At 44.9% G+C, this 14,197-nt stretch overlaps 1 protein-coding gene across 1 annotated transcript in view; it reads left to right on the top strand.

Annotated features, from left to right (window-relative positions):
- Window positions 1-14,197, top strand: part of KAT6B (lysine acetyltransferase 6B) — a 193,179-nt gene that overhangs the window by 99,046 nt on the left and 79,936 nt on the right. Inside the window, exons 3-5 of the mRNA XM_065407517.1 lie at window positions 2,290-2,398; window positions 7,883-7,998; window positions 8,262-8,343. Of these exons, the coding sequence (XP_065263589.1) occupies window positions 2,290-2,398; window positions 7,883-7,998; window positions 8,262-8,343 (307 nt within the window). The remainder of the gene's footprint in view (window positions 1-2,289; window positions 2,399-7,882; window positions 7,999-8,261; window positions 8,344-14,197) is intronic.

The raw sequence follows: 14,197 nt of genomic DNA, 5'->3' as shown, positions 1-14,197 counted from the left end.
TTCTTGTTTTCCCTACACATGCCCAATCTTTATTTGAATTTTGCTGAGCTCTTAGCCTCAGTTGTATATACTGGCAATGAGTTCCCACAATCTAGATGTCTCTGATGTGGAACAGTAATTTCCTTTTACCAGTTTTGAATTTGCCATCTTCAATTTTATTTAATATCCCCTTGCTCTTGTCTCATTAGAGATGGTGTTGTATTAAGTTGGAGTAAGCGTAGATGAGAGGTGTTTTGGTAGTTGGGCCTACCAATGTACTCTAATTGTAAGCCCCACTGTAAAAGGTATGTAAAAGTTCATAAGATGTCACAACAACCTATAACAACAAATGGTGGTGGGAACAGGTGCAAGAAAACCAAACAGGAAAAACTGAATTAGTCCAAAGAAAAAAGCCTGCTGAGATGGTTCAGGGACTATGCTGAAATCATGCTTGGTAAAAACAGAACATGTGGAATTGGAAATTAATGAATCAAAATTGTTGTGTTGGATATTAGGCCTAACTGGTGGACAAAATAATGAGGGAATGGGCTATTCCACTCATCACTCCCTTTTTGGGTCTTTAAAGAGACTTTGGGGGAAAATACAAAAAGAACAGATTGAGGCTAGTGGAACAAGCTTCACCATGATGGCTGCCACCCCCACCCTCTTCTGACACCCCGGACCTTGTTCGTCCTAATCCTGAGGGATGTCCTAACTAGATAGGACCAGAGAGCGGGATCCAGATGACATCACCACCTCTACCAGCTCCAGCTAAATCCCAAACACCACCTGAGATGAAATGAGATTGGACTTTAGCAACAGCTCCTGCCCGTCGCAACTAGCTTCTTCTCTTTTCCCATCTCGGATACTCCCATTGAAGAGACTGTCAAACAAGGGGTTTTTCCTTCTAAAAACTCTCTCCAGCTAATGGGAAAGGGAATAAGGGATGTTGCTAAAATGAAAGCCTCATTCAATGCTTTACATTTTAAATCAGGGTTGGGCAAACTACGGCCCACGGGCCGGATCCAGCCCATCAGGGATTGCCCCCCGTGGTGCCGTGGGCCCCGCGCAACTCTCAGAAGCGGCCAGCTCCACGTCCCTGCGGCTCCTGGATGGAGGGGCAGAGGGCTTCGTGCATTGCCCTTGCCTCCAGGCACCGCCCCCCGCAGGTCCCATTGGCTGGGAACGGGGAACCGCGGCCAATGGGAGCTTCGGGGGAGGTACCTGGACGTGCAGCAAGGGGCGCTTCCTGGAGCGGCGTGGGGCCGGGGACAGAGCAGGCATGCAGGGAGCCTGCCCCGGCCCCGGTGCGCGCCGCTGCCACCCCGGTGCCGCTTTAGGTAAGCGGCGCCGGGCCGGAGCCCGAACCCCGCCTGCACCCCCCCAACTCCCTGTCCTAAACCTCCTTCCTGCACCTCGCACCCCTCCTGCACCCCAATCCCCTGTCCTGAGCTCCTTGCTTCACCCTGTACCCCTGTACACTCCAACACCCTGCACCCCTCCTGCACACCAACCCCCTTCCCTGAGCCCCCTCATACACCCTGCACCCCTCCTCTGCCCCAATCCCTTGCCCTGAGCCCCTTCCTGCACACCCCACACTCCCTCACGCACCCCAACCCCCTGCCCCGGCCCTGCTTACAATTTCCCCACCCAGATGTGGCCCTGGGCCCAAAAAGTTTGCTCACCCCTGTTTTAAATGCTTTCACTGTTTTTCCTTCTCCGTATCTTTAATAAAAGGTTAAAAAGATTTTTAATGCTGTGTTTGCAATGGTACTAAGCAGGCTGAGGTCTGTGTATACCAAACCCCAGACCTTGTTTAACACTGTTTAATGTTAGAAGGTGACTGGGTTATGTTAACACCTTTGGCCCATTTATTCCAGCTAAATTGATACAACTGAGCACAGGATGGGTAGTTGCTCCTGGCTTTTCCACTGATGTGAAGCAACCTTGAGCAAGTCATTTCACCATTTATGCCACTGTTTTCCCCATCTGTAAAAGAAGATAAACGATCTTAACTGGATTGTGTTTGGGGCTAAATGAACATTTATAAAACACTTTGATACTACTATGATGAATGATACTATTGAGGCTCAAATGTTAGTTAATGTAAGGTGAGAGAGATGACTACAACATAATATCGATTAGGAAAAATTAACTTCATATACCAGAATAAGTGTCTGATAAACCAAGAAACTAACATTTAGAAAATAAAATGAAGGTAAATTGTCCTCTGATTTTGAGGAAAGAGGACTGGAATACCACTTTTTATGTAAGAAAAGTAACAACAATTTGTATTTATTTTTGCCTTAGCCACGAGCTGATCCCATTCCAATATGTAGTTTCTGTTTGGGGACTAAAGAATCAAATCGTGAAAAAAAACCAGAAGAACTGCTCTCCTGCGCAGACTGTGGCAGCAGCGGTAAGTTGGTTCTACTTGCAAATTGTACAAGAGCCATCTGTAAATCTATCTTTTTGGTCATTGTTCAGCATGTAAATTTCCTGTTACAGTCAAAAATAGTCTTAGGCCAAGCTTTTCAAACCCGGATAACTAAAGATTAGACTCTTAAATTCAGATTATTCATTTGGGCCTGAATTTCAAAGGAGCTGACTGACTTCAGCTCCACCTGAAGTCAATGGGGGCAGAAGGTTTTGAAAATTGGGGCAAAAGCTTTGATTTTAGAAACCTAACTCTGGCATCCATGTTTCAAAATCTTATCCATCATCTCCAAGGCTATCAGTTTGATGCATTTCATAAGCACTGAGTTACAGTATTTAAAAGAAGTTGGGGTAGAGGATAGAGGAATTCGATATTATCTATTCTGCTGTAGATTTTACATAAAATCCTATTAATTTTTACAAAAAATATATGGATGAAAATACAAATAATATTTTTTTGTAAATGACTTGAAATATTAGCTAAGTGCCAGTATACCAGTTTCCCCATGTTTATCCTGGGGGGCGGGGGGGGAGGTGGAAACAATTTGTGGACCGATAATGCATGAAGATTAAAACATTTTTTTTAACATTAATTATATAAATACTGTATAGTCATGCATCCCTGCAGATTGGAGGAAGACTTTCAAAAGCACAAGGCCAGTTAGGCATCCAACTTGCATGGAAAGTTGATGTCCTTTGCACCTTTGAAAATCGTCCCCAGATGTCATATCATTTTAAGAAAAGTTGCTTAAACTGCTCATTCTCTCTCTCCCTCCTCTCAGTGTACAGTAACCCATCTTCCTCTTCTGACGAGCTCCCTGACAGCTTTCTCCTGGTCACCACACTTTCCCGTGCTGCTGGCTCCATGGCAGTTACTCTTCTTCCAAAGTTTGCGGCAAACTTACATTTGCATTCTACCTCTTAGCATAGAATTCATAATCTTTGCTTTGTATATGTGAAATCCAGAGTACGAGTTTAAAAGTACTTTACCCTGAGTTAACTTAATCTTGTACGATATTGTGACAACTTAGTGTTTATAGCAAGTAATTTTGGAGCAGACCCATAAAGGACTTTTAGATAGCTGCTCATTTTCCCAAAGGACTTTTCCCATAGGGTTCTGTTCTGTCACCTCTTGGTCAACATGTATATGAGGTCATTAATAGAATTAATGAGGTTGGCTGGTCATTGGAGACATAAGTATGCAGATAATTCTCAGCTCTTACTCTTCCTTTTTGTCTGGATCATTCCTTGCTCTGCCGCAGACTTCCTATGTAACCTTGGGCAAGTCACATATGCCTGGTCTACACTAGAAAATTAGGTTGGTTTAACTAAGTTGGTCAGAGATCTGAAAAACCACACCCTGAGCGCTGTAATTAAGCCATCCTAAATTCCCCCATCGACCTAGCTACCATCTCTTGGGGAGATGGATTACCTACGCTGATGAGAGAATCCTGTCCGTTAGCGCAGATAATATCTACACTGAAGCACTACAGTGTAGACAAGCCCTTAATCTCTCTTTGACTTGGTTCCCCATCTGTAAAATGGGGATAATAGCACTTTCCTATCTTATAGGGTGTTGTGAGGATAAATGCATTAAAGATTGTGAGGCACTCAAATTACCACAGCGATGGCTCATATAAGTATCTGGATAAAACAGGACAGCATAGAATAGAATGTGGACTTCTATAACAAATGAAAATTTCCCTTTTCTTAATGCAGGATAAAGTTTTGCCATTATCCACTTCTGAATTGATTTGTGTCACCTTGCGACAGACTTCCATAAGCATGTATCCTTATGTATTTACACCATACAGTAAAGCAAATTGCTAGATTTTCTATATTAGAAAGTTCATGTTTCCTTTAACTGTTTTATTTGTGACTTACCAAATTCTCTGTGCTTTCTGTCAACCCCAAATCTAATATTCTTTAGAAATGAACTGGATTGGTACTTAGTTTGTTACACTGGCTTTTTTGCAAACATGGTTTGCATTAATCAGGATGTAATAAATATCAGCTATTCTTCCATTATAAAACAATCTCTGGCAGTTCTAAGGAGCATTAGAATTGGAAGCCTTGACTTTCATGGATCAGCTTCCATTTGAATTAACACTGATACATTCTCTCTGCCTCATTAAGACTAAATTATCTTTAATTAGTTCCTCAGATGTATTAGATATACAAAATGAAATGTTGAGACTGCCAATCAGATCACCAGATGGCTAAAGTTTAGTTACTGATGATTTATTAAAATAAAAACCAATCTCAGAGCACCATATAAACAGAAAAACTTGACTGTGTGGAGGTTCATTGTAATTGGACTTGTGATTTGCACATTGCAGCACGCCTACAAGCAGGTTCCTCTGTACAGGGGTTAAAGAAACTATTGGAATAATCTGCATTCTTGCTGGACCGAGCAAGTCTATCTGTGAAACTGGGATTCAGGGGTTAAACTGCAATGCCTATTATCAGTGTGTGTTTTTCTATGCTCCCCTGCATTCTTTGTTTCAGTCACGTGCTGTTTCATACGGGGGTTCTCTGACTCCAGCAAGAACTGAGGGAAACTTTAGGTATGCATGGGAGGGAGAAGACTCCTAAAAGGAAGGGGAACTGGCCCTGGGGTTTGTTGGGAACCAGGTTTCATCTCCATTTCCCAATCATGTAGGGCCTGGGTGCACTAAGGCGGCATATTCTCCCTCTGAAGTGACTGTAATCCTCCATCATCAGGAGGGTTCTTTCAAAGAGGCCATTCAGAGTTGAAATCTTGGGGGAGCTCTGTCCTGCTCACTGCTGGTCTTCTCCAACAGAGTACACATAGAACTAGCTAGGGCATCTGGTCACCCTGCTCCTGGCCTTGCTGATGCTCCTGTGTACTGTAGCAGGGATATTGTTCAGCTTTGGCAGTTTCCTAATAGCCCTTTGATCCTCATGCTGGCTGCCTCTCACCTGTGTAGAGGAAGGATCATATTGCTTTCGCTCCCCACTGCACAGCTGAGAAGTGAAAGGTGCCAAAGAGCTTTGGAGAGTGGAGCTAGTGTCATGCAGACTCATTTTTAATCAGTCAGTTTAGGACATGTTTGGAAAGAGGACAGAAGGAGATAGTTATGTTGGAGGTGGGGAAAAAAAGGGGAAGAGAAGACGGCTGGAGGTTGAGGAGGCAGGGATCTAGAAAATGTGTACAAATCTAAGTTAGACTGAAAAGGCAAAGTGCAAGGAGTCAGAGGCATGGGGGTCTGGGGAGGAGGACAGAAGAACAAATCAAGAACAGTAGGGGACAGGGCAGAGGGAGAAAGGGAATTAGGGTCTGCAGGGGATGGGACAGATAACTTCAGTTAAGAGAATGGGGATTGGAGCCAAAAGTAAGAGGATAGGGAGGGCTGCCTCCCACTCTCTGCTCATTTACTGGCCCATGTCCCATTTTTTATTCCAAAATACTGGGAAAGGGTGGTTGGTTTGGAAGGAGGAATGAACAACTAAGAAACCTCCAGCTATTAAAACATTTTTACTTGCATCCTGACTGTGACAGGTGTCCTGATCCTTTCTGCTTAAAAATAAGGGCACTCTAGTGAATAATTCTCTTCCACGTAGAAGACCATTGGAAGCAAGTGATATGTCTGAATTGCGCAGCATAACAGGAATGGTGGAAATAGAAGACCACAAAATCTTGGAAACTCAGGATATTAACATTTCTGGATTAGCAGGATAATAATTGCTTGTCTGTTACATAATGCTTATTTTCATAGTTCTTTAAAAATAACTGATTTGTCACAAAATCACTCAATGGTAAACATAAATCTTTCAGATGTACAGATGAGGAAACTGAGGCAGATAGGTTGAGACAATTGCCATAGATGATAAAGAGGCAGAGATAGAGCCTAAATTAGAATTTGAGAATCAATTAAAATAAAAACTTCTGTCTAATGAATCTTCTCCTCCAGCACCTGATAGTTTAAAACTGGGTTTCTCCAGCTGCATTGCTACTTTGGAGCAAAGCTGCTTGAAGGATTATGGAGTGGTGAGGTCGTCCCTGAGGTAGCCACGTCCCTGCCTGTTGGCGGGTTTTAGAGATTAGGACAAAGATAGGAAATTCTTTTATGCTTTATTCAATCTAGCTTTTTTGTGATGGTTTAGCTCATCTTCAGGTAAAGAGATTTACAGCAATCTAACTTGGAGGAGGAGACAGCCTGGATCACATGGCCAGTCTCTCCTCTGAGAGTGTACTAATAAATATGTACGAGAGCATTCCTTGTGACTATGACAATGCACCTGTCTAATAATAGTGATGAGTTAGTATGGCTCCAAAGCTTCTTACCATCCTGACAATTTGTAGTCTGATGGCCTTGTTCATCAATATGGGGGGAGGGATAGCTCAGTGGTTTGAGCGTTGGCCTGCTAAACCCAGGATTGTGAGTTCAATCCTTGAGGGGGCCACTTAGGGATCTGGGGCAAAATCAGTACTTGGTCCTGCTAGTGAAGGCAGGGGGCTGGACTCGATGACCTTTCAAGGTCCCTTCCAGTTCTAGGAGATAGGATATCTCCATTAATAATAAAAAAAAAAAATTAAAAAAAATGTGGGTACAGAATTGGCAAATTCTTCTTCCTTTAAAGATTTGCCTTGAAAGAATTAAGGGTGATTACTGGTGAGGTCATTGGCAATAATTGTTCAACCAATCCTGAAGAAGAATACCACTGCATTTGCTAAGGTGCCTGATCATTTGCATTCTTTGAAGGAGGAATTGACTATCTTAACCATGAGAACTGTGTCTCCTCACCAAATTTCACTCCCCATGAAGGAGAGGGGTCCATTTCATAGGAGGTCATGGGTCAGATACTCCTTATTTCTGTTTGAAGCCAAAGATTTTCTTACATATAAATATCTTATTCCATTTTTTATTTTACTGTTGCCATAACATGTGTGTGGTGTAGGACAGTTTAAGTAGTAATATAACTAAAATGAAAGGAATATATTTATATAGTTCATTAAATATATTTTATTAGGTTTTCCATTGTGCATACATTAAAAATACTGTAATCTAGTTCTAAAATTTAGAAATGTATTAATGCTATTATATTAAACTCTTCAATAAGTTATGGTTCACTGTGGCAACTATGAAAGGGATGCATTCAAGTGTATGAAAAGCATTTTTTTCAGAGTCAGTGATAGTTTAATATGCTGTGGAGACAGCCTGGACAAGACATCATTCAGTTTCAGGTGCTTATGGACTTATTGACACATTATGATTACAGTAAATGCAAACTTTCCATCTCTCCCCACATTAAAGCATTCTGAGCAGCTATTTCATATCCTCTTCAGAAGAGGAAAAATAAGTTGAGTAATATAAAGTTCTGAGAATAGTTGACATTGGCAGGGTTCTAGTGATGGAAACTGCAGTGGTGTCGTAGCTGTTGTAGAACACAGGAGTTGGAACTCTATTAAACCTCAACACATTTTAAATACTCTATTTTGCAGGGCATCCATCATGTTTGAAATTTTGTCCTGAGTTAACAGCAAATGTAAAGGCCTTAAGATGGCAGTGTATCGAATGCAAGACGTGCAGTGCATGTAGAATCCAAGGCAAAAATGCAGTAAGTTTAATATTTTAATAGCACAGTGTCTTTTGAGTTCAGTGTTTGCATATTCACCCATATTCTGTGGGCTAGTCCCTTCAGCTTTACAATTTCAGGCTACTTTTAAAAAGAGTAAAAATATAAGCCTCTATATAATGTAATAAGCTCTGTAATCACTGTTTTCAGTTTCTTTTTTTCTCTTACTGTCAGATTTAAAAATACAAAAAGTAGTGACGCAGAATCTCTAGTAACTTCGTATTAAGCCTTTTTTTCAATTTCAGGATAACATGCTCTTCTGTGATTCTTGCGATAGAGGGTTCCACATGGAATGCTGTGACCCACCACTTTCCCGAATGCCTAAAGGTGATACTGAAAACCTTTCTTGTACTAATGTATTAATTAGACCAGATGTTCAAGTGCCAGGTTAGACTTTCAGCATGTATAGATTGCTTAGCAGTATGGTCCTGAACATGAAAAGCAAAGCCTCTTGAGCTTGACTGTTCCTAAGATTCCTTCCTGCAAAGTGAATGACATTCCTATTGATCAATTTTATAACATGAGTTGAGTCACTGAACTATTTATTCAGAGTGAAGCTGTTGGGCAAGGCCATAGGTGACAACATATGGGATATACACACTAGAACATATCAGGGCACATGGAGAAAGCCTCCTTTGTGTCTTCCAGAGGATATCATTGTAAAAAGCCATTTGACAATCATGTGGTCAGAGTTCCTCTCTTCTCTCAAAGGATCTCTTTCTCCATCTAGGATTATATGTACCGTATTTAATATCTCATTTTTTGTATCACTGCTGATCACTGGTTTTTCTTATATTTCATTATTAAAATTGCTCCAGATATAAAGTTTTTGTTAAATAATCAATAACCTTTTTCTTCAATAATCAATATTTTTGTATTCATCTTGGCCAAGTAAGGTTAGGTTGTTGTTAGCATATCAAAAATTTCATATTTTTGAAATTACAGCTAGATGTAATCTGGCCTTTTTTTTCAAGAGCCATTGACGTAGATGGGTTTGTAGTGCCTCCTTATATTTTGTAAAATGTATAAGCTGGTTAACATTTTGGAAGGGAGTTTAGAGAAGCTGAAAATAGATGTGAACATGGCAAAATTATATTTTAAGCAGTGTTATAAAGTTTGGCCCCACCTACACTGGGAACAAAAGCATCCACTACTGTACAACCTTCTTTAACATAATTACTGTTGACAAGGTTCTAAAACAATTTGCCTTACCAAACAGTGCTAAAAGAAACCATGCTATAGTCTGCTGCCACTGTGTGTGACATGGTTTAGCCTCCTCCAGAAAATTTTTTGGGACAGTGGTTAGGAAAATCCTGCTACTGTTAATTGTTTCTAAGCTGTATCTCCTACCTAGGCTTCACCATCTACTAGTGCTTGCATCGTCTAGCAGAACCATGTTACCTGAAATGGCTTTCAAGAACTATCTTGAGAACTATTTCAGGATCTTGGAATTGAACGGTATGGAAAAGGTCTAACGGGCACATAGGAAATGAGAAGTGGGGAATTTTTAGCACTGCAGCCAGTATAAAGTACACTGAGCATGTCTAGAACCTGGAAGCTCCAACTGAACACAAATGTTCTGAAAAGAACGAAATACTTTCAGAGAAGGAAGCAGGACTGGTGGGAATCAGCGGGGAGGGGGAAGATGACAGGTGCTACGGGAAGAAACCCAAGAGGGCAAGCTACAAAGGGTCTTGAGTCAGCAGGTTTCAGAAGGATAGCCATGTTAGTCTGTATCAGCAAAAACAACGAGGAGTCCTTGTGGCACCTTAGGCCTGGTCTACACTAGGCTTTTATGTCGAATTTAGCGCCGTTACATCGAATTAACCCTGCACCCGTCCACACCACGAAGCTATTTAGTTCGACATAGAGCTCTCTTAAATTCGACTTCTGTACTCCTCCCCAACGAGAGGAGTAGCGCTAAATTCGAAATGGCCATATCGAATTAGGCTAGGTGTGGATGGAAATCGACACTAATAGCTCCGGGAGCTATCTCACAGTGCACCACTCTGTTGACGCTCTGGACAGCAGTCCGAGCTCGGATGCTCTGACCAGCCACACAGGAAAAGCCCCGGGAAAATTTGAATTCCTTTTCCTGTCTGGGCAGTTTGAATCTCATTTCCTGTTTGGACATCGTGGCGAGCTCAGCAGCACTGGCAACGATGCAGAGCTCTCCAGCAGAGATGGCCGTGCAATCCCAGAATAGAAAGAGGGCCCCAGCATGGACTGATCGGGAAGTCTTGGATCTCATCGCTGTGTGGGGCGATGAGTCCGTGCTTTCCGAGCTGCGCTCCAAAAGAAGGAATGCAAAGATCTACGAGAAGATCTCTAAAGCCATGGCAGAGAGAGGATACAGCCGGGATGCAACGCAGTGCCACGTGAAAATCAAGGAGCTGAGACAAGGCTACCAAAAAACCAAAGAGGCAAACGGACGCTCCGGATCCCAGCCCCACACATCCCGTTTCTACGAGGCACTGCATTCCATCCTAGGTGCGGCCGCCACCACTACCCCACCACTGACCGTGGACTCTGAGGATGGGATATTGTCCGCGGCCGGTTCCTCGTCGGAAATGTTAGCGGACGGGGAAGATGAGGAAGGAGATGAGGAGGACGAGGCAGTCGACAGCGCTTGCACCGCTGATTTCCCCGACAGCCAGGAGCTCTTCATCACCCTTACCGAGATCCCCTACCAACCGTCCCCATCCGTTACCCCGGACACCGAATCAGGGGAAGGATCAAGCAGTAAGTGCTTTAAACATCTAAACATTTATTTTTAACATAACTGGAATATTTATAATATTAACAATGGGGTTTTCATTAAGTCATCTAAACATATAAACTTTTATTTGTAACACAACAGGAATATTTATAATATCAACAATTGTTTGTTCATGATTTCTTTGCCTTAGGCGCTTAACTACTTAGTCCCAACTATTTAAAAAAAATCAAATAATGTCCGGATTTTCATGATTAGGCTGCCCAAGACGCTCCACTCTGTAGTCCCTTCCAGTACAGCTAGACCAAAATACGGTCTATATGTCCGGGAATTGAAACGAAATCCTCATGGGAGATCTCAGCATAGCTCTCCTGGAGGTAGTGCTCAAGCCTGTGCATCAGGTTCCTTGGCAAGGCGATCTTATTAGGTCCACCATGGTACGACACGTTTCCACGCCATGACTCTATCAAGTACTCTGGGATCATAGCACGGCAGAGCATGGCGGCATACGGCCCTGGTTTCTGCATGCTCTCCCGAAGCATCCGTTCCCTGTCGCTCTCCGAGATCCTCATCAGCGTGATGTCGCTCATGACGCCCTGCTTTGAATTAGGGAGGGGAATGTTAGTATTGGGACTGCTTTACAGCCACGCGGTGGAGGCGGCAGAGGGGCAGCATACAGGGATCTTTCCCTGGGACAGCCGCGAGGTGGTGGGACAGGGGCAGAGCTCATGCTTCCCTGATTGCTGCCAGCAGAGACTGGCATTGCTTTCAATGCGAAAGGAGCCCAGTGCTACTATTAAAGTTTTAAGCAGCCACAAGTCTACGGCTTACCATGTTTGCCTGCTACAAAAGTTCAGGTGTCCTGCCCTGCTTCTCAGACCGCAACTGCCAGACCCCAGGCACTGAAGGCGAGGGCCGAAAATTCGACCTTGTCCTGAGTGCGCATGTGAGAGGTGCAGTGCATGGTCTTGTTCACAGAGAAAGACTATGTTCTTTGTTCACAACTTCATTTATCTGTCTCAGGAATTCACTCCCTTTTTCCCATTCCCACAGACACATCTGCGACTGTCTCCCAACCCAGCCTGGCATCACACTCCCAGAGGCTAGCGCAGATTAGGCGGAGGAAGAAGAAGACGCGTGAGGACATGTTCTCAGAACTAATGGACTGCTCCAGAGCCCAGGCAGCCCAGCAGACACAGTGGAGGGAGAACATGTCCCAAATGCACCGAGCAATCATGGAACGGGAGGAGAGGTGGCGTCAGGAAGACCAGCAGGCGACTCAAACGCTGCTTGGACTAATGAGGGAGCAAACGGACACGCTCCGGCGCCTTGTGGATGTTCTGCAAGACCGGAGGCAGGAGGACAGAGCCCCGCTGCAGTCTATCTCTAACCGCCCTCCCCCGCCACAAAGTCCCACACCCCCCTCACCCAAAGTCCAAAGAAGGAGGGGCGGCAAGGGCCGTTAAAACTTTCAGTCAACCCCTGCAGACTGCTCTAGCACTAGAAGGCTCTCGTTCCCCAAAGTTTGAAAAGTCCTTTCCTACCCACCTCACACAAGCCCCCGTCCAAGTTTCACCCCCCCCCCCGTTTCATGTGTGGTTCATAATAAAATATTCGTTTCTGTTAATTACTGTTTCCATGATTTTCTTTTAGAGGAGACTCTGTCTGAAGGGGGGGGAAGGGGGTTGGTAATTGGACAGGACAGTCACCTTTAGCAGGGTACAGAGGCGGGGGCAGGTACAGCATCAGGACACATACACAGTGCAGTCACCAGTTACCCTGGTCAGTCTGGGAAGTGGTTTTCATGTTCTGGGGGTGGGGTGGGGGGGTTGATCTGTGACTTTGTGGCGGGGGAGGGCAGTTAGAGATGTTATGCCGCGGTCCTTATCCTGGATCTCAGAGCCACGCAGCAGGGGATCTGTAACCCTCCTCCCCCTGCCAGAAAGTCACTTGGCCGACACATACACGCAGTCCCGCCCAGGAGTGCTGGCAGGCTCCGTTGAAACAACCAGTCCACCACTGCGGAGCCTGTCATTCCCGGAGTTTAGAAGCATCATTTGCATCAGAACACTAAACCCGCCCCCCGCCACAGTCTGCGTCCCCGGTTTAAAACATTCCCGCGAAAACAGTAATAAAGACAACGGTGTTCAATAACAAAACGGAACAGATTTTATTTTTTGGGAAGGTGGTGAAGGGGGTATGTAACTTGGAAGGATAGTCAACAGTAACTGGGTAAAGAAACGGGGGCAGGTTCAGCTTCTATGTCCACAAACTTAACAGTCAGTGGTTACCCTGCTCAGTCTGGAACCTAGCTTTCAAAGCCTCCCGGATGCACAGCGTGTCCCGCTGGGATCTTCTAATCGCCCGGCTGTCTGGCTGGGCGTAATCAGCAGCCAGGCTATTTGCCTCAACCTCCCACCCCGCCATAAAGGTCTCCTCCTTGCTCTCACACAGATTGTGGAGCACACAGCAAGCTGCTATCACAATGGGGATATTGGTTTCGCTGAGATCACAGCGAGTCAGTAAGCTTCTCCATCTCCCCTTGAGACGGCCAAAAGCACACTCCACCACCATTCTGCACTTGCTCAAACGGTAGTTGAACAGTTCTTTTTCTGAGTCCAGGGCGCCAGTATAGGGCTTCATGAGCCAGGGCATTAGCGGGTATGCAGTGTCCCCGAGGATCACTGTAGGCATCTCCACATCCCCAAGACTTATTTTGTGGTCCGGGAAGTAAATACCTTCCTGCAGCCGTCTAAACAGACCAGAGTTCCTGAACACGCGAGCATCATGAACCTTGCCCGGCCACCCGACTTTGATGTTTGTAAAACGTCCCCTGTGGTCCACCAGTGCTTGCAGCACCATTGAAAAGTAGCCCTTTCTGTTTATGTACTGGCTGGCCTGGTGGTCCGGTCCCAGGATAGGGATGTGAGTCCCATCTATAGCCCCACCGCAGTTTGGGAATCCCATCGCGGCGAAGCCATCTATGATGACCTCCACGTTTCCCAGGGTCACTACCTTTGAGAGCAGTACCTTGAGGATTGCCTTGGCTACTTGCATGACAACAACCCCCACGGTAGACTTGCCCACACCAAAGTGGTTCGCGACTGACCGGTAGCTGTCCGGCGTTGCAAGCTTCCAGAGGGCTATGGCCACTCGCTTCTGGAGAGTCAGGGCTGCTCGCATCCGTGTGTCCTTGCGCTTCAGGGCAGGGGACAGCAACTCACAAAGTTCGAGGAAAGTCCCCTTCCGCATGCGAAAGTTTCGCAGCCACTGGGATTCATCCCAGACCTGAAGCACTATGCGGTCCCACCAGTCCGTGCTTGTTTCCAGGGCCCAGAATCGCCGTTCCACAATATCCACAAGACCCATTGCCACCGTGATGTCCTGGGCGCAGGGTCTCGTGGTTTCTGACAGCTCTGTGCTACTCTCCGACTTCAGGCCCTCACGGTGGTGCCGTAGCTTCCT

Source organism: Emys orbicularis, chromosome 7, assembly GCF_028017835.1.
Source record: "Emys orbicularis isolate rEmyOrb1 chromosome 7, rEmyOrb1.hap1, whole genome shotgun sequence".
Lineage (NCBI taxonomy): Eukaryota > Metazoa > Chordata > Testudines > Emydidae > Emys > Emys orbicularis.
This window is presented reverse-complemented; position numbering and strand designations above follow the sequence as displayed.